Raw genomic sequence first — 18,247 nt, 5'->3', positions numbered from 1 at the left:
TTATGACATGGGACAGGGTGACAGGAAGGACTGGACAGAGAGGAGCAAAGGAGGAGCAGATAGTAGGACTGTAGTCTTGACTGGGCTTCCCCTATTTGGTGTAGTCTTAGGTTTCCATACTTGTGTTATAAGAATCATAGCACTATTCACTATGATGTGGAATCCAGTGTGAAGTTGCTCCTTTGAAGGGATTTAGTTGACTGGAAGGACTGATGTTTTACGGTAAGACAATGAAATAACAATGTCACTGCTTTAGGTGCAGCCTCACAGGGATCTTGTATATGTAAGGCCAAAACTATAAATGTACTTGTGTAAACAGAAAAATGAAAACATTCTCTCCTGGCATTCTCAGGATGGGACCAGTTGAATGGTACAAAGTACTTCATGCCATCAGGTAGTGAAATATAGTGCTTTTATCCATTCATGCAGTAACTAGTTGTTGATGTGATAATGTGTGCCAGGCATATGCCAGAGGCAGGGGCTGCAGCTGTCAACAAGACAGGATATGTATCTTTGTAGAACATGCAGTCTAGATGCAGTACAAATATTAAGAAACATAATAACATAATAGAATTAAGAACTCTTGTGATATGGGCTTCAGAGGGAAGCAGAGAGACATAGTCTAGTCTGAGAAAGTCAGGGAAGGCTCTCTTGAGAAAGAGATGTTTAAACTGACCTCACCTAAGGATGAGGGTGATGGAGAAGGGGAGGGAAGGGCATGTCAATCAGAGAAGATGGCCTTACGGTGGGGATTCTAGTGCAAGAAGGCCAATGTGAGCAGGGGCAGAGACTGGGGAGGACAGGGTTGCAATGGAAGCTGGGTTCCCCGGAGCAGGGCCTTGGGCTTGTTGAAGAGTTTGCGTTGTATCCCAAGAGCAGTGGGAAGCAGTGAATGTGTTTAAACCTCTGAGAAGTAGGATCAGATTTTCAGTTGTAAAAAGATCATCTTGGCCACATGTATGGAATAGAATGGAGGGGAGAAGGCAGAGTAAGGGGACAGAGGACGTACGCTGAGGAGTGAGCTCTTTCCATTAGATGACAGAGTGAACGTCAGCAGCTGGTGCAGAGCTGTGCTTGGCGAGACAAAACTTTGGCAATAGAGGGAAGACAGACTTCCCACTCTTTGTGTGTGTGTGTGTGTGTGTGTGTGTGTGTGTGTGTGTGTGTGGTACACGAGCCTCTTACTGTTGTGGGCTCTCCCGTTGCAGAGCACAGGCTCCGGATGCGCAGGCTCAGCGGCCATGGCTCATGGGCCCAGCCGCTCCGCGGCATGTGGGATCTTCCCGGACCGGGGCACGAACCCGTGTCCCCTGCATCAGCAGGCGGACTCTCAACCACTGCGCCACCAGGAAACCCTTCCCACTCTTAATAATTTAAAATTAAGTAATGAGTTTTTTGAAAAGCAGTTTCAATAACTAGTAGATATTCAAGTTCCACATGGCATGTGTGGTTTTCTTGGTTCCTGGGCTGCAGCTCTGAGCGGTGTCGTGTATGGGTTTGTGCTGTTTGCTGGCCGGTCAGCTCCCTTCCTCCCCTGGCTGTTCCTCTTTCACGTCTTCCTGGTTTGTCTGCTCTCTGCTGTCGAAGCAAAGGGTCAGCTGAGGGACGGGCAGGGAGGGGCAGGGAGGCCAACAGAGGGTGCTTTCCCTCAAAGACTGGTGCTTATTTTGTTTTTACAGGTCAGATCTCAAAAGTCAGTATTCAATCCTTGCATGGGATGGGCATGGCTTTTTCCTTCCTGTCAATTCTGGACTCAAACGTGATTTTATTTCCTGTTTACAAAGCAAAAACACTGTACATTGATCTTTACTCACTACAGGTAGTGCACACGAGAGAGGGGTACAATCCCAAAGAGACGTGTCATTGATGAAGCCCACGTGCCGAGTGGATCTCTTCGATGACCCCTGCTACATCAATACGCAGAGTCTTCAGAGCACGCTGGGCTCTGCAGGAAATCAAAGTCCAGCCCACCCACTGGGGAGCCCATGGTACCGTGAAAGTAAGTGGCTTCTCATTGCTTGTATTAGTTTCCTGTGCTGCTGTAACAAGTTACCACAAACTGGGTGTCTTAAAACAAGAGAAATGCATTCTCTCACAGTTATGGAGGCCAGAAGTCCTAAATCAAGATGGCAGCAGGGTTGGCTCCTTCTGGAGGCTCTGGAGGAGAACTGATTTCATGTTACTCTCCTAGCTTCTGGTGACTGCCAGCAATTCTTGGTGTTCCTTAGCTTGTAGACATGTCACTCCAGTCTCTGCCCCAGTCTTCACATGGCCTTACTTACCCCTGTGTCTCACATCTCCCTCTCCTTTCTCTTATAGGTAGGCCCAAAATCCAGGAAGATCTTATCTCATGATCCTTAACTTAATTACATTTGCGAAGACCCTTTTTCCAAATTAGGTCACATTTGCAGGTACCAGGGATCAGGACTTGAGCATATCTTTTGGGGGCTGCTGTTCAACTCACTCTACTGTCTGTCATTTTAAAGAACGCTATCTCCTTGGCCTCATTTTTCAGAGAGTTATAAGTATTCTTTCTTACCTCAATCCCTCACCACAGTTAATATAGGTTAGAGCTTTGTGGCGATGTTACGGATTTCAAGGTTTTGGAACTTTGATTTTGAATAATCTTTTCAAACACTTTAAATTGACTCCCAACTTCTGCTTTCTGCTGTGTGCTTTTGCTGAAGGAAGGGCTGTCAAAGCCTGGAGATAATTTTGAATTTGTTTGTTTGCATGGAGAACAATGGCCACTGTTCCAACTCTGTTTAGTGATGGTGTTAATTTTATTCATTTCAAAACCCCTTAGTAAGTCATCTATATAGCACTAAAATAAGGTGACTTCTTTCTTCAACTAGGTGCTGTGAGTAAAATACAATAAGACAAACATCATTTTCCTGCCAGATTGCTTCCAGGGATAAGTCCATAAACAGAAACATAAATAAATAAAAGCAAAACAAGCCAAAAGCCTACAATCAATTAAAAAATGCTTTTCATAAAGTACTGAAGCTTGTTGGGTTCAGCGATTGGTGTCAACTTTGGTTCACTCCAAAGATAGAGAATCAGTTGCTGAGAAAGTCCTTTCACCAGCCCAGGAGGTCACTCTAGACTGCCAACGGTGACTTTCCAGCTAGTGTGGCTGCAATGACAATAAAGTTTGGAAGGAGATTTTGCTGAGGCCTGAGCTTCATTTGACCACCTTAACTCTCTAGACTGAGACAAGGGTTTTCATCACCAGCCAGGTGGCAAGTAGGCCACCTTCTTGCAAGCTTTCCAGGATCACTCTTGGCAACCAAACAACCCAGTTGTGGGTTCTCTAGAAGCAGAGACTGAGTTGGAGCGGAGCATGCAGGGTCTTTATTGGGATCAGTTCCAGGAAGGGAGGGGAGGGAAGCAGGCTTGGACAGAGGGAGAGGTGGGGCAACCCTGCAGGCCTGACAGAGCCTCAGCCAACCCTACAGAGAGCATGTGGGGGCCTGTCAGAGTCGTCCCACGTTGGGCCCAAGGGCAGGGCCTTTTAGCCCCACTTATCTCAGTCTTTGGATGTGGGCCAGGAAGGAGGGCAAGCCATTGGGCAAGCAGCTCTCTGCAGCTGAGGCAGACCCTGAAGGGGTGGTCAGCTGGAGACCAGCCCCAGTAAAGCACCTGGGGTACTTGGTCCTTCCTTGAAGTGGGATCTGGGTAGTGCATTTCCGTGTCCACCACAGAGAGTATCTTGTGCCTTGGATGATGGGATAAGCAATGAATTCAGATTTCTGCAGTGAATTTAACCATTTAATGTAGAGTGGCCTGTGTGGATAAGGTAATATATATATATGTTAGAGGGACCATGTTTTGAAAAAAAGTTTCTGAACCCCAGGTTTTTTTTTTTTGTTTTTTAGGATAAATAATTGTATTTATTCAAATATAGTTTTTTTAAAAATTTTTATTGGGTATAGTTGATTTACAGTGTTGTGTTAGTTTCAGGTGTACAGCAAAGTAAATCAGTTATACATATACATATATCCACTCTTTTTAGATTCTTTTCCCATGTACGCCATTGCAGAGAATTGAGTAGAGTTCCCTGTGCTATACAGTAGGTCCATACTAGTTATCTATTTTATATATAGTAGTGTGTATATGTCAGTCCCAATCTTCCAATTTAGTCCCCCCCAACCCGCCTGCCTTGGACCTCAGGTTTTGGAAATAACTTTATAAGAGCATACACTCAATAGCTTCCATTTCATGGACTTTTCAAAGCAACAATATTTTATTAGAAAATACGTTTAGTGGGTGGCCCAAATTATGTAATCTGGGATATTCCTTGATTTACAACTCCAGTTCCTTTATAAGCAAATCTTCAATGTTAAAAATCGTTACGGAACTTCCCTGGTGACGCAGTGGTTGAGAATCTGCCTGCCAATGCAGGGGACATGGGTTTGTGCCCTGGTCTGGGAAGATCCCATATGCCGCGGAGCAACTAAGCCCATGCACCACAACTGTTGAGCCTGCGAGCCACAACTACTGAAGCCCGCGTGCCTAGAGCCCATGCTCCGCAGCAAGAGAAGCCACCGCAATGAGAAGGCTGCACACCGCAACGAAGAGTGGCCCCCGGTTGCTGCAACTAGAGAAAGCCCGCATGCAGCAGCAAAGACCCAACGCAGCCAAAAATAAATAAATAAAATAAATAAATTTTTAAAAAAATCGTTATAACTCAAGCAAAGAAACTTTACCTCTTGTCATAGACAAATCAATAATATGAAAGGCAAAACTAATCCATAATAACATTCCTGTCATTAGTTGAAAGTAAATAAGGCTTGTTCTCTCTAAAACTGTAATGTCAAAATGTGTTTTCATTGATTCTAGCCTCTTTCTTTTTTCACCCTTTTTCCCTCTCCCTGCCTTGGTGGCGATATGTTTAATAATTTAGGCCTCTGGTTCTCTCTCACTCTTTATTTCCATTTGGGATTTAATGTACCATAGCCCTCCTGGACTTCTTGCTACCCCTTTGAGGTTAATTTCAGTGTATCATTGCTCCCTCCAAAAAAAATTAACTCCAACTCCAAAAGTATAAATAATGTTGATTTAAGAAAATCTAGTAAGATAGAGTAGGGATAACTTTATACATAACGTTCTGCAGAATGTCTTAAATATACCTTTTAATGTTTCCCCCCTAATGTTTCCTCCTGTTTCTTTCCTTCCTCCTGCAAAAATCCTCTTTATCTTCTTTAGGCATACTTAGCCTACCTTACCCAGATTAGTTACTAATTAGTTCAGTAAAACAAAACAAAAACAAATCCAGAGACATAAACCTAATACATCTCAAGTATGCCTTCAGGGCTCCTCAATTCATCCTGTCACACTGCCAACATAGGAAAAGCTCTAACACAATCTTTAGTCTGATCAAACATGGCAGAAGGAAACCATTAGTACTGAAACTAATTTTTGTATTGATTTATGATTAGTTTCAGTCTTAGCTTCCGTAACAAAGAAACCCCCCTAAATCCCATAGTGTAAAAAGGATGACGTTTATTTATTTTACCTAATAGCCCAAAGATGGATGGTATAGAACTGGTGGGACAGCTTTGCCATTGTGACACTTGGCTTCCATCTCTGGTCTAAGAGCTTCAATTTGGTCTAAGGTCTTCTATCCTTAGTCTAAGAGCTTGAGCTCTCACCATCACATCTGTATTCAGCCAGTGGGAAGTAAGAAAGGCACGCGGAGTGCACACACGTTCCTTTAAAGGACATGACCCAGAAGTGGCAGACATCATTTGTTCTTACCTGCCATTGGCAGAACTTAGACATGCCATACCTAGCTTCACATTACTCTAGCTGGGTGGCCATGTGCCCAGCTAAAAATTAGGAATTCCATAATGTAATGAAAGGGAGAATAGATATTGGCACACAATTAACTGTCTCTGCCACTGCATACTTTTCTGCCACTCAAATATGCATGAGCTCTTCTTTTCACTTAGAACATATTTGCCTTCTCCCAAAGGGAGACCTTGCAAATACTCCAAACAGTTACAGCATCCAGCCTAAAGTCTGTGACATCCGGGTAATATGAAGTCCTCTCAATCAAGATTGGATGAGGATCCTTACTATTTGCCAAGTTGTCTGCCCTCTTCCACACCCAAAATTAGTGGTGGAAAACCCACATTCACAAAAGGGAAGCAGGCAAAACACACAGTGGTCATTGGTCCATAGTGATTACCAAATCCTGCCAGGCAGTAATTGTGAAGACTCCCTGAGCTGGAAGTGGAGAAAGTGATTTGCTTGGCCTCTGGTTCAGTGTTCAGTTGTCCATTGTTATCTGGGTTGTTCCTGCGATTATCCTTAGTGTGTCCATCTAAAGTAGATGTTGGAGAAAGTGCCTTTCTTGGGGCTTCACCACTTGTACAGCTTATTTCCTGTTGTTGTGGGTTTGAGAGATTGGAGTTTGCTTTAGAGGCCAAAAAGCCATAGACAAGAAGGGATTGTCATTTCTTTGGCAATATATCTTTCTTAAAAACTTAGTAGGATTTCACTCTGTCCATTTAGAGTCAGTTCTACATGAAATTTCCTATAATATTCCTTCACTGTTCTTTTATTGCATGAAGGATGCCTTCTCTCTTTCCTGTTATTTGTAATTTGGGTTTTTTTTTCCTTGATCACTGTTCTTTGAGATTTATTGTCTTTCCAAAGGACCCAGGTTTTGTTTTAATTTTTTTCTTTTTTTTTTTGTTTTCTGTTTCATTGACTTCCATTTTTTATCTTTATTATGTCTTCCTTCTACTCTCTTTGCATTAAATTCCTCCTCTTTATCTAGCTTGTACTATGTTTTCTTCTACTGCCTTTATAGTTTTATTTCCAAATAAAATATTTATTTCACTTGAAATTTTTCTTTCTTTTTTTTTTTTTTTTTTTTTTTTTGCGGTACATGGGCCTCTCACTGTTGTGGCCTCTCCCTTTGCGGAGCACAGGCTCCGGACGCGCAGGCTCAGTGGCCATGGCTCATGGGCCTAGCCGCTCCACGGCATGTGGGATCTTGCTGGACCGGGGCATGAACCCGTTTCTCCTGCATCGGCAGGCGGACTCTCAACCACTGCACCACCAGGGAAGCCCTTGAACTTTATATTTTCTATGAGATAGGGGCTCTAACTTAATTTTATCTATGAAAGTGATCTAATTTTCCAAACAACATGGACTAAATAATGTCCTCTTTCTCTAGTGCCTCTCTCCATTTTACTAGATTCCTTCTACATACGTGAATCTGTTTCTGGGCCTTTATTCTGCTTTTTATATTGGCCCACTTGCTTGTTGTGTACCAGTATATTAATTACTATATATGAATTACTGTGGCTTTGTAATATATCTTAATAGACATGTAATTTTTCCTTTGTATTACAGAGGCACGTTTGTGGTCATTTGTGGATATGTGCAAAGCAACAAAAATTTTGTGTCACCCAATGTACACATTCCCAGCTGAGGTCAAACAAGGCGACACTCTGCTTTCTTGTTTCAGCTCATACTGTAAACAAGTGAACTTTTGTGGTCTACTTAGTGCCACATTTCCCACATTTTTGTGCTATCTCTTGATGACCTTGCTGTTTAAAATGACCCCCAAGTGTAGTGCTGAAGTGCTGTCTAGTGTTCCTAAGTGCAAGAAGGCTGTGATGTGCCTTATAGAGGAAATATGTGTATTAGATAAGCTGAGTTCAGGCATGAGTTACAGTGCTGTTGGCCATGAGTTTAGTGTTATTAAATCAACAATATATACTAAAAGGTGTCTTTAAACCCAAACACACATAAAACAAGGCTATGTAATGATTGATTGATTGATTGATGAAAATATTGTGACCTGAAGCTTGGTAGACCCTAACCCTGCATTTGTCCTAGGGGAAGTGGTTCAGTTTTCACTAAATCAGTGTTCTGGCAATTTTATAAAATATAACTACTTGCATAAAGAGACTGCTTATGGTCCTCCAGAATCAGAGATGAAGTCTTATAACACATGGGGAGAAAAGGGTAGGCTTTTCTTCCCACAACAGAAAACTGAGGATTGTCCCCCAACCCTGACACTTTTCTCACAAAAGTATATCCCTCTTCTGATTTTCCCTTTAGTTAGGTGGCTATCTTGACTCTTGTATACATTTTTTGTTCTATAAACAGTGTTTTTAATTCAAAAGTAATACAAGTACTCATAGAAGAAATCTAATAAATAATGCTATTTAAAAATATGTACCTTCCCAAGGCATAACACCATATACAGTTCCCTAAGATATTAAGAGTTCCTTCTGATTACTTCCAAAATATTAATGCGTGGTTAAGTATTTAGCTATCTACTTATGTACCTCTGTCTGTCTACAGATAGATCTAATGATCAATCTATCTATCTAATCATTCTTCTTTAAAAATAAGTGGAATATCCCCTTCTGTACTTGTTCTTTTTCACTCTTCTATTTTAGAGATTTGTCCAAAGTAGCACATAATATTTTGTAGTTTTATTTTTTCCAGTTTTATTGAGATAAAATTTGACATATAACATTGTATTAGTTTAAGGTATGCAACATACTGATTATATATATATATATATATATATATATATATATATATATATATATACACACACATAGCAAAATGATTACCACGCTAAGTTAACATCCATCACCTCACATAGTTACAGTTTTTTTCTTTGTGATGAGAACTTTTAAGATCTACTATCATCAACTTTCAAATATGCAATACAGAATTGTTAATACAGAATTGTTAATAGTTGCTGTGTTGTACATTACATCCCTAGAACTTATTTATCTTATAACTAGAAGATTGCACCTTTTTAGCGTTTCCCCCATCGCTCACTCTCTGTCTCTGGCAATCACCCATCTGTTTTCTATTTCTATGAGTTCTGTTTTTTTGGATTCCACATATAAGCGAGATCACACAGTGTCTATCTTTCTCTGTCTGACTTCATTTAGCATAATGCCTTCAAGGTCTATCCTTGTTGCAGTTGGCAGGACTTCCTTCTTTTTTATGGCTTAATCATATTCCACTGTGTATTTATATCATCTATTCATCTGCCAGTAGATAGTTAGATTGTTTCCATGTCTTGGCTATCAGAAATAATGCTGCAGTGCACATGGGGATGTGGATATCTTTTCAAGATAGTGATTTCATTTCCTTCAGATATATACCCAGAAGTGGAATTGCTGGATCATATGGCAGTTTTTAAAAAAAATGTTTGAAGAACCTTCATACTGTTTCCATATGGCTGCACCAATTTATATTCTCACCAATAGTGCACAAGTGTTATCTTTTCTCTCCAACACTTAACCTCTTGTCTTTTTGATGATAGCCATTCTAACAGGTGTAAGGTGATATTTCATGGGGTTTGATTTGCATTTTCTTGATGGTTAGTGATATTGAGCAGAGCATCTTTTCATATACCTGTTGGCCATTTGTGTGTCTTCTTTGGAAAGATGTCTATTCAGTTCCTCTGCCCATTTTTTAATTGGATTGTGTTTTTTTGCTATTGAGTTGTATGTGTTCTTTATATATTTTGAATATTAACCCCTTATCAGATAAATTATTTGCAAATATTTTTTCCCATTCTGCAGGTTGCCTTTTCTTTTTGTTGATGGTTTCCTTTGCTGTGCAAACTTTTGGTTTGATGTAGTCCCAAGTTGCTTGTTTTTGCTTTCTTTGCCTTTGCTTTTGGTGTCAAATCCAAAAAACCATTGCCAAGACTGATGTCAAGGAGCTTACCCCTTGTTTTCTTCTAGGAGTTTTATGATTTCAGGTCTTATGTTCAAGTCTTTAGTCCATTTTGAGTTGATTTTTGTGTATGGTACAAGATAGGCATCCAGTTTCATTCTTTTACATGTGGCTGTCCAGTTTTCCCAGCACCATTTATTGAAGAGACTATCCTGTCCCCATTGTCTGTTCTTGGCTCCTTTGTTGTAAATTAGTTGACCCTATATGTATGGATTTATTTCTTGGCTCTCTGTTTTGTTCTGTTGATCTATGTGTCTGTTTTTATGCCAATACCATACTGCTTTGATTACTATAGCTTTGCAATATAGTTTGAAATCAGGACACACCATGCCTTCAGCTTTATCCATCTTTCTCAAGATTGCTTTGGCTAGTTGAGATTTTTTGTGGTTCTATACAAATTTTAGGATTGTTTGTTCTTTTTCTGCGAAAAATGCCATTGAAATTTTGATAGGGATTGTATTGAATCTATAGATTGCTTTGGGTAGTATGGACATTTAAAAAATGTTAATTATTCTAATCCATGAACACAAAATTTCTTTCCATTTGTGTCTTCTTCAGGTTTTTTCATCAATGTCTTATAGTTTTCAGTGTATAGATCTTCCACTTCCTTGGTTAAGTTTATTTTTAAGTATCTTTTTCTTTTTGAAGTTATCATAAATGGGATTGTTTTCCTAATTTCTCTGATAGTTTATTAGTGTATAGAAATGCAAGTAATTTTTGTGTATTAATTTTGTATCCTGCAACTTTACTGACTTTGTTTATTTGTTCTAACAGTTTTTTTGGTGGAATTTTGAGGTTTTCTGTATATAATGTCACCTGCAAATAGGACAGTTTTACTTCTTCCTTTCTGATTTGGATGTCTTTTATTTATTTTTCTTGCCTAATTGCTCTGGCTAGGACTTCCAGTACTGTGTTGAATAAAAGTGGTGAGAATGGGCATCCTTGTCTTGTTCCTGATCTTTTATACCTGGAATAAATCCCACTTGATGCTTTTAATGTATTGTTAAATTTGGTTTGTTAATATTTTGTTCTATGTTCACATGTGATACTAGCCTTTAATTTTCTGTTCTTGTGGTATCCTTGTTTGGTTTTGGTAGTAGTGTAACACTGGGCTTGTAAAATGTGTTTGGAAATGTTCCCTCCTATTTTTTGGATGGGATTGACAAGAATTGATATTAATTACTCTTTAAATGTTTGGTAGAATTCCCTAATGAAGCCATCTGGTCGTGGACCTTTTTTTTTTGTTAGAAGGTTTTTGATTAGTTGTTCAATCTTCTTACTAGTAATTCTTCTGTTCAGATTTTCTATTTCTTCATGATTCAGTCTTAGTAGGTTGTATGTTTGTAGGAATCTAAATCTATCCATTTTTTCTAAGTTATCCAATTCGTTGGCATTAAATTGTTCCGAGTAGTCTCTTATGATCCTTTGTATTTGTGTGTTATCATTTGTAATGTCTCCTTTTTCTTTTCTGATTTTATTTATTTGAGCCCTCTCTCTTTGTTCTTGGTCAGTCTAGCTAAAGGTTTGCTTTTTTTGTTTATCTTTTAAAAAACCAGCTTAGTTTCTTTTCCTTGTATTGTATTTTTACTCTCTATTTATTCCTGCTCTAATCTTTGTTTTTTTCTTTCCTTCTATTAAATTTGGGCTTAGTTTGTTTTTCATTTTATAGTTCCTTGAGGTGTAAAGTTAGGTTGTTTATTTGCAATCTTTCATTTTTCTTATGGAGGTGTTAATTGCTAAAAACTTGACTCTTAGATCTGTCTTTGCTGCATCCCATAAGTTTTGTTGCATAGTTTTCCTTTGTCTCAAAATATTTTAATTTTCAATTAAATTACTTGCCTCAAGTTATATTCTGACTTCTCTTTTGATTTCTTATTTGACCCATTGGTTGTTCAGTGGCATGTTTTTTAATCTCCATGCATTTGTGAATTTTCCAATTCTCTTCTTGTAATTGATTTCTAGTTTCATACCACTTTGTTTGGAAAAGATGCTTGATATGATTTCCATATCCTTAAATTTATTAAGACTTGTTTTGTGGCCTAACATATGATCTATCCTGGGGAGTGTCCCATGTGTGCTTGAGAAGAATGTGTATTCTTTTGCTTTTGGATGGAATGTTCTGTAAATGTCTGTTAAGTCAATCTGATCTAATGTGTAATTTAAGTCCAGTGTTCCTTATGATTTTCTGTGTGAATGCTCTATCTGTTTTTGAAAGTGGGGTATTGAAGCCCCATACTCTAATTGTATTGCTGTTGATTTCTCACTTCGGGTCTGTTAATATTTGCTTTATATATATAGGTGCTCCTACGTTGGATGCATAAATCTTTGTTATTTTCAATTGTTTTATAGTATTCTATTGTATGAGTGAATCATAATTTGTATAACCAGTCCCTTATTGATGGACATCTAATTTTTCCCTGCCCTTTGCTACTATAATGATCAATACTGTAAAAAAAAATCCATTTACCTGTGCTTTAAAAAAAATTGAATGCATCAATATGCTGTCTTCACAGTTCACATTGGTTTCTTCTTTAAATGTCTTCTTTCTCATTGGAATTACTTGCAATTGTTTAATCCAGATTTTAGATGTTAGATTTTTTTCTCTTCCTTAAACCATATTCCCCCATTTCAAAGGTTTTACTCACCAGATACATATGGGTGTGGATATTCATATATATCTTATGTTTTCCTGAATTCCTGGTTGTGACAATGTGTCATTAGTTGCTAATGGGAACTCCAAGATGACATGATTATTTTCTTCCATGATTCCTGTCACTTTTTTCTTTTTTGATCTCAATTCAATCCAGAGTGATTTAAGCAGGCTTCCTTGTTGCTTCCTTAACTGTCAGTACTTCTGAGAAAGTATAATTATATCAAGTTAATTCAGTAAGTAGTATATGGAAATTATATATAAATAACTATATTTAAATTATGATTATATTTTTCAAAGTCAACTTTATGTATGAAAAGGAGTCCATACTAGACAATGCACCACAATGTTAAAGAGTGGTTGTATTTGGTGATAGGATGAAAAGTTATTAATTTTCTTTGTTTTTCTGTGTTTACCAGATTTTTAAAAAAATGTAACTTTTAAACTTAAAGCAAAAGTTTAAAAAATATGTTAGATATTCTGCTTTTAGAAAAATCATATTTTCAGCAAATGTTTGGATGATTGAAATTGTGCTAATTTGGGAAAGTATTTTAGGAAAATAATGTCCATATCCTGAGGCTGGCCCATGATCTATTGCCTCTTTTCAAGATGATATAATGTCTGTTTTTCTTTTGTTTTGTCCTTGTCCCAGAGTGCTCCACAATCTCAGAATAAACCAAAAGCCATCATGCACTAAGATGTGTGCACCTACACACACATGCATGCATCTCCCTCACACTCACACACTTTCTCTCTCACATACACAAACACACACACAACTACTCATCAGAAGTTCTCTATTATGCCTGAAAGCAGGCAACACTAAGGCCAACTACAAATATTATTCATCAAATCTGGACACATTTCTTCAGGCTTTTTCTGGTAACCATAGATAGAACCTGATTGTAGAGGAGAATATGTTTAGCCATTAGATACAGACTGAAGATATTTTCAAAAAGTTATATTCATGAATGCTGCATCGAAATTGTGATATACAGAAGAAGTTCTTAAATAGTGCCAAAACTATAACATATTAATAGGAGACTGGATTATGTCTACAGGGCAGTTGTCTGTGTAAGTTATTAAAGTCAAGAGGATTTCTCATTTGTGAGACCCTTGTGTAAGGACATGTAAACATTCCTTTGCATTTATAAAGAGAAAGCTGGTTTCTATGCAAAAGATCCTTTGAATTTAAAAAGACAAAGTCTGATTTCTATGGTTATTTTACTAGTATATTTGCCATATTAAACATGCAACTTTTGGGGATTCCCTGGTGGTCCAGTGGTTAGGACTCTGTGCTTCCATTGCAAGGGGCACAGGTTCAGTCCCTCACTGGGGAACTAAGATCACACATGCTGTGCAGCACTGCCAAAATAAATAAATAAATAGGGCTTCCCTGGTGGCGCAGTGGTTGAGAGTCCACCTGCCGATGCAGGGGACACAGGTTCTTGCCCTGGTCTGGGAGGATCCCACGTGCCACAGAGCGGCTGGGCCCGTGAGCCATGGCCACTGAGCCTGCACGTCCAGAGCCTGTGCTCCACAACAGGAGAGGCCGCAACAGTGAGAGGCCCACGTACAGCAAAAATAATTAATTAAGCAAACATACAACTTTTATCTGGATTCAGACCTGAGAATTTTGTGTTATTACTTCTGGAGATGCTGTATATCATCCTGATAGCCTTGCTGTCTATTTAGGGACCTTTGTGGGTTATACAGAAGTAGAGTGGCTAGACCAGTTTTGAAAATTAAAAGATTTTCTCATCCAAGCCAAGTTTTAGATCACGGTGATTAAAAACCTGGGCTCTGATGATAGATCTCATTTCAAATCCCAGTCTACAACATATTAGCAGTGTGACTTTGGGTAAGTCATTTAACCTTTTTAAAGATCCATTTCCTTCCCATCTAATTTTGAGAGCCAAACAGGATAATATATGTAAAGCATTGAGCAGTGCCTATCATACTCAATAAATGTGAGCAACATAAAAATTGTTATTACTGTGATTACCAATGATACTATAAAGGGCTACCTGGATGTACCTTCTCATCCCCAGTGCCCTCAACTCTGAATAACATTTAATCTGTAGAGCCATGGGGACTTGCCTCAGGTTATGCCTCCCTGATGATTACCTTCTTCTACTTGATCAATTCTGCTTTGTCCAGGCAGGGGAATTACACAAACAGCAAAGTGGTCATTTACTAGGAATGCTGTAAGCTTCAGCACAGCTTTAAAGTTGATGGACAGAAGCATCTCTGAAGCACATTAATAATTTGGTTTAAAAGAAAAAGCTAAATATTAAAAAGTGGGCATAGCCCAAAGTTACTGTAGGCATTTTCAAAGCATTTGAGAATGTTTTAGAAGTTATCTATAGTCCAGGTACAGCATAAACCTCTTTCTCTTTAACATACAGCCCATGGGACATAAAGAGACTCTCTCTGCACTTATGAAAGCAGTTCTTATGGGTCAGTTCCATTTCTCATTTGAAAGGAAAACTCCTGCACCTGGGCAAGCCCTTCCTGGTAACAGAAGCCAAAGGCAGTGTTTGGATCTACCATTAAATTAGATACTGTTGGAAGTTCTAGAAACAAAAACCCTATATGTTCCAGAAATAGCACTATTTAAAGAGTGCCCGGCACACAATAGGTCCTCAAATTATATTTGGTGAGTGAATGAATGAATGAACGAAAGGATGGATGAGGAGGTAACTTGATGGTGTCTCTCTTTGTATTTTGACTTCAGAGGCACCAGAAACTGTTCAGCCAGGTGCCACGGCTCAGCCTGCCAGCTCACATTCTTTGCCACATATTAAGCAGCAGCTGCGGAATGAAGACTGCTACCACGGCAAGCTGAGCAGGAAAGCAGCAGAGAGCCTCTTGGTAAAGGATGGGGACTTTTTGGTTCGAGAGAGTGCAACATCTCCTGGCCAGTATGTGCTGAGTGGGCTACAGGGAGGCCAGGCAAAACATCTTCTCCTGGTGGATCCCGAAGGCAAGGTATTATTGACCCCCATTAGAGTTTCACAGAATCTTGTGATTCAGGTTACTCTGAATGATAGGTCTAAGGCCTGATACTGAAGAGTGTTTAAGGCTAAGGGTTTACTTTTTCTTGAACCCTCCAGCTAGAGCAGGAAGTGGTAAATAGAGGGTAGTGGAGGGGTTTAAGTAGGAGCCACCCTAGAGGATCACTTAGAGGACAGCCTCTGCCCTTCTCAGTGCAATTCAGTGAATTAAATGAATACCTCCTACATGGAAGTACAGGGATTCATAGTTAACTATTGATCAGTATCACATACATAGTCCTTGCTCTCAGGGTGCTTATAATTTCATAAGACAGATGCTTAAATAATTAAGGATGAATAACGTAAGAATGGTTCAACCAAAGCATTATGGTGTTTCTCAGGATAGAAGGGGGTGCTCTGGTTGAAGCAAACTGAAAAGGCTTCTTGCAGGGTCTGACATGTAAGAGGAACCTTGAAAGAGGGCAAAACTTTTAAAGGGAGACATTTGGAGCATAGGGAAGGAATCACAGGAGCAAACAGAGCAGTAGAATGGTATTAAATCAAATAAAAGAGGTATGGCTAGAGCAGAGGATATGTAGACAGAAATGATCCTGGACAAAAAACAATCAAAATAGTAATAGTAAGTTCTTCTCTATAAATAATTACGTTAAATGTAAATGGATTAAACTTCCCAAACAAAAGACACAGAATAACTGGATGGAGAGCTAAATGGACAAGATCCAACTATATGTATGTTATTTATAGGAGGCTCACTTTAGATTTAAGGACACACATAGGCTGAAAGTGAAAGTATGGAAAAAGATATTACATGCAAATAATAACCAAAAGAGAGCAGAGGTGGTCATACTTTTATGAGGCAAAATATTTATAGGAATATATATGATAGAATGTATCAAAAAGTAACATGGCAAAAAGGTTGCTTGCAAACTTGGATTGGGTGACAGTGTTTACCATTTTCCTAACTGGAAATGACAGTTGCTTTAAAAAGGTAGTGGGGGGGGGGATCTTAAAGATGGCAGAGGAGTAAGACATGGACATCACCTTCCTTCCCACAAATACATCAAAAATACATCTACATGTGGAACAACTCCTACAGAACACCTACTGAATGCTGGCAGAAGACCTTAGACTTCCCAAAAGCAGGAAACTCCCCATGTACCTGGGTAGGGCAAAAGAAAATAGAAAAATCAGAGACAAAAGAATAGGGACAGGACCTACACCTCTGGGAGGGAGCTGTGAAGGAGGAAAAGTTTCCACACACTAGGAAGCCCCTTCACTGGAGGAGATGGGGTGGGTCGGAGGGAAGCTTCGGAGCCATGGAGGAGAGCACAGCAACAGGGGTGTAGAAGGCAAAGCAGACAGATTCCTGCACAGAGGGTCCATGCTGACCAGCAGTCACCAGCCTGAGAGGCTTGTCTGCTCACCCACCAGGGCAGGCGGGGCCTGGGAGCTGAGGCTCAGGCTTCAGAGGTCAGATCCCAGGGAGAGGACTGGGGTTGGCTGAGTGAACACAACCTGAAGGGGGCTAGTGCACCACAGCTAGCCGGGAGTGAGTCCAGGAAAAAGTCTGGAATGCCTAAGAGGCAAGAGACCATTGTTTCAGGGTGTGCAAGGAGAAGAGATTCAGAGCACCGCCTAAACGAGCTCTGGAGACGGGCAAGAGACATGGCTATCATCATGGACACTAGAGATGGCCATGAAATGCTAAGGCTGCTGCTGCAGCCACCAAGAAGCCTGGGTGCAAGCACAGGTCACTGTCCACACCTCCCCTCCTGGGAGTCTCTGCAGCCCAACACTACCAGGGTCCCATGATCCTTGGACAACTTCCCTGGGAGAACACATGGTGCTCCTCAGGCTGTTGCAACATCATGCTGGCCTCTGCCGCCACAGGCTCGCCCCACATTCCGTACCCCTCCCTCCACCCGGCCTGAATGAGCCAGAGGTTCCTAATTAGCCACTCCTTTAACTGCCTCCTGTCTGGATGAAGAACAGACGCCCTCTGGCGACCTACACATGGAGGCAGGTCCAAATCCAAAGCTGAAGCCCAGGAGCTGTACGAACAAATAAGAGGAAGGGAAATCTCTCCTAGCAGCCTCAGGAGCAGCGGATTAAATCTCCACAATCAGCTTCATGTACCCTGCATCTGTGGAATACCTGAATAGACAATGAAACATCCCAAAATTGAGGCAGTGGACTTTGGGAGCAACTGTAGCCTTGGGGTTTGCTTTCTGCACCTAATTTGTTTCTGGTTTTATGTTTATGTTAGTTTAGTATTTAGAGCTTATTATCATTGGCAGATTTGTTTATTGATTTGGTGGCTCTCTTCCTTTTTTAAAAAAAAATATATATATTTTCCCCTTATTCTCTTTTTGTGAGTGTGAATGTTTATTCTTCTTTGTGTGATTTTGTCTGTATAGGTTTGCTTTTACCATTTCTCCTAGGGTTCTGTCTGTCCTTTTTTTTTTTTTTAGTATAGGTTTTAGCACTTGTTATCACTGGTGGATTTGTTTATTAGTTTGGTTGGTCTCTTCTTTCTTTTTTTAAAATTTATTTTTAGTTTTTAAATTACTTTTTAGTTTTTTAATTTTAATAATATTTATTTTTACTTTAAAAATTTTATTTTCTTTCTTTTCTTTCTTTTCTTTCATTCTTTCTTTTTTCTCTCTTTTCTTCTGAGCCTTGTGGCTGACAGGGTCTTGGTGCTCTGGCCAGGTATCAGGTCTGAGCCTCTGAGGTGGGGGAGCCAAGTTCAGGACATTGGTCCACCAGAGACCTCCTGGCCCCACATAATATCAATCGGCGAGAGCTCTCCCAGAGCTCTCCATCTCAAAGCTAAGACCCAGCTCCA

The 18,247-nt window shown here is 39.7% G+C and overlaps 1 protein-coding gene across 4 annotated transcripts in view; it reads left to right on the top strand.

Moving 5' to 3' along the window:
- SHC4 (SHC adaptor protein 4) overlaps positions 1-18,247 on the top strand; it is a 130,529-nt gene that overhangs the window by 103,815 nt on the left and 8,467 nt on the right. For 2 of the 4 annotated variants that reach the window (XM_059058592.2, XM_067029217.1), the window contains 2 exons: positions 1,824-1,999; positions 15,120-15,373. In XM_059058592.2, the coding sequence (XP_058914575.1) occupies positions 1,824-1,999; positions 15,120-15,373 (430 nt within the window). Of the gene's footprint in view, positions 1-1,819; positions 2,000-15,119; positions 15,374-18,247 lie in introns of all 4 variants that reach the window. The other 2 variants (XM_059058591.2, XM_067029216.1) reach the window with 1 other exon arrangement.

Source organism: Kogia breviceps, chromosome 3 (genome assembly GCF_026419965.1).
Source record: "Kogia breviceps isolate mKogBre1 chromosome 3, mKogBre1 haplotype 1, whole genome shotgun sequence".
In the NCBI taxonomy this organism is placed as follows: domain Eukaryota; kingdom Metazoa; phylum Chordata; class Mammalia; order Artiodactyla; family Physeteridae; genus Kogia; species Kogia breviceps.
Note: the sequence above shows the minus strand (reverse complement) of the source record. Positions and strands in the feature narration are given on the sequence as shown.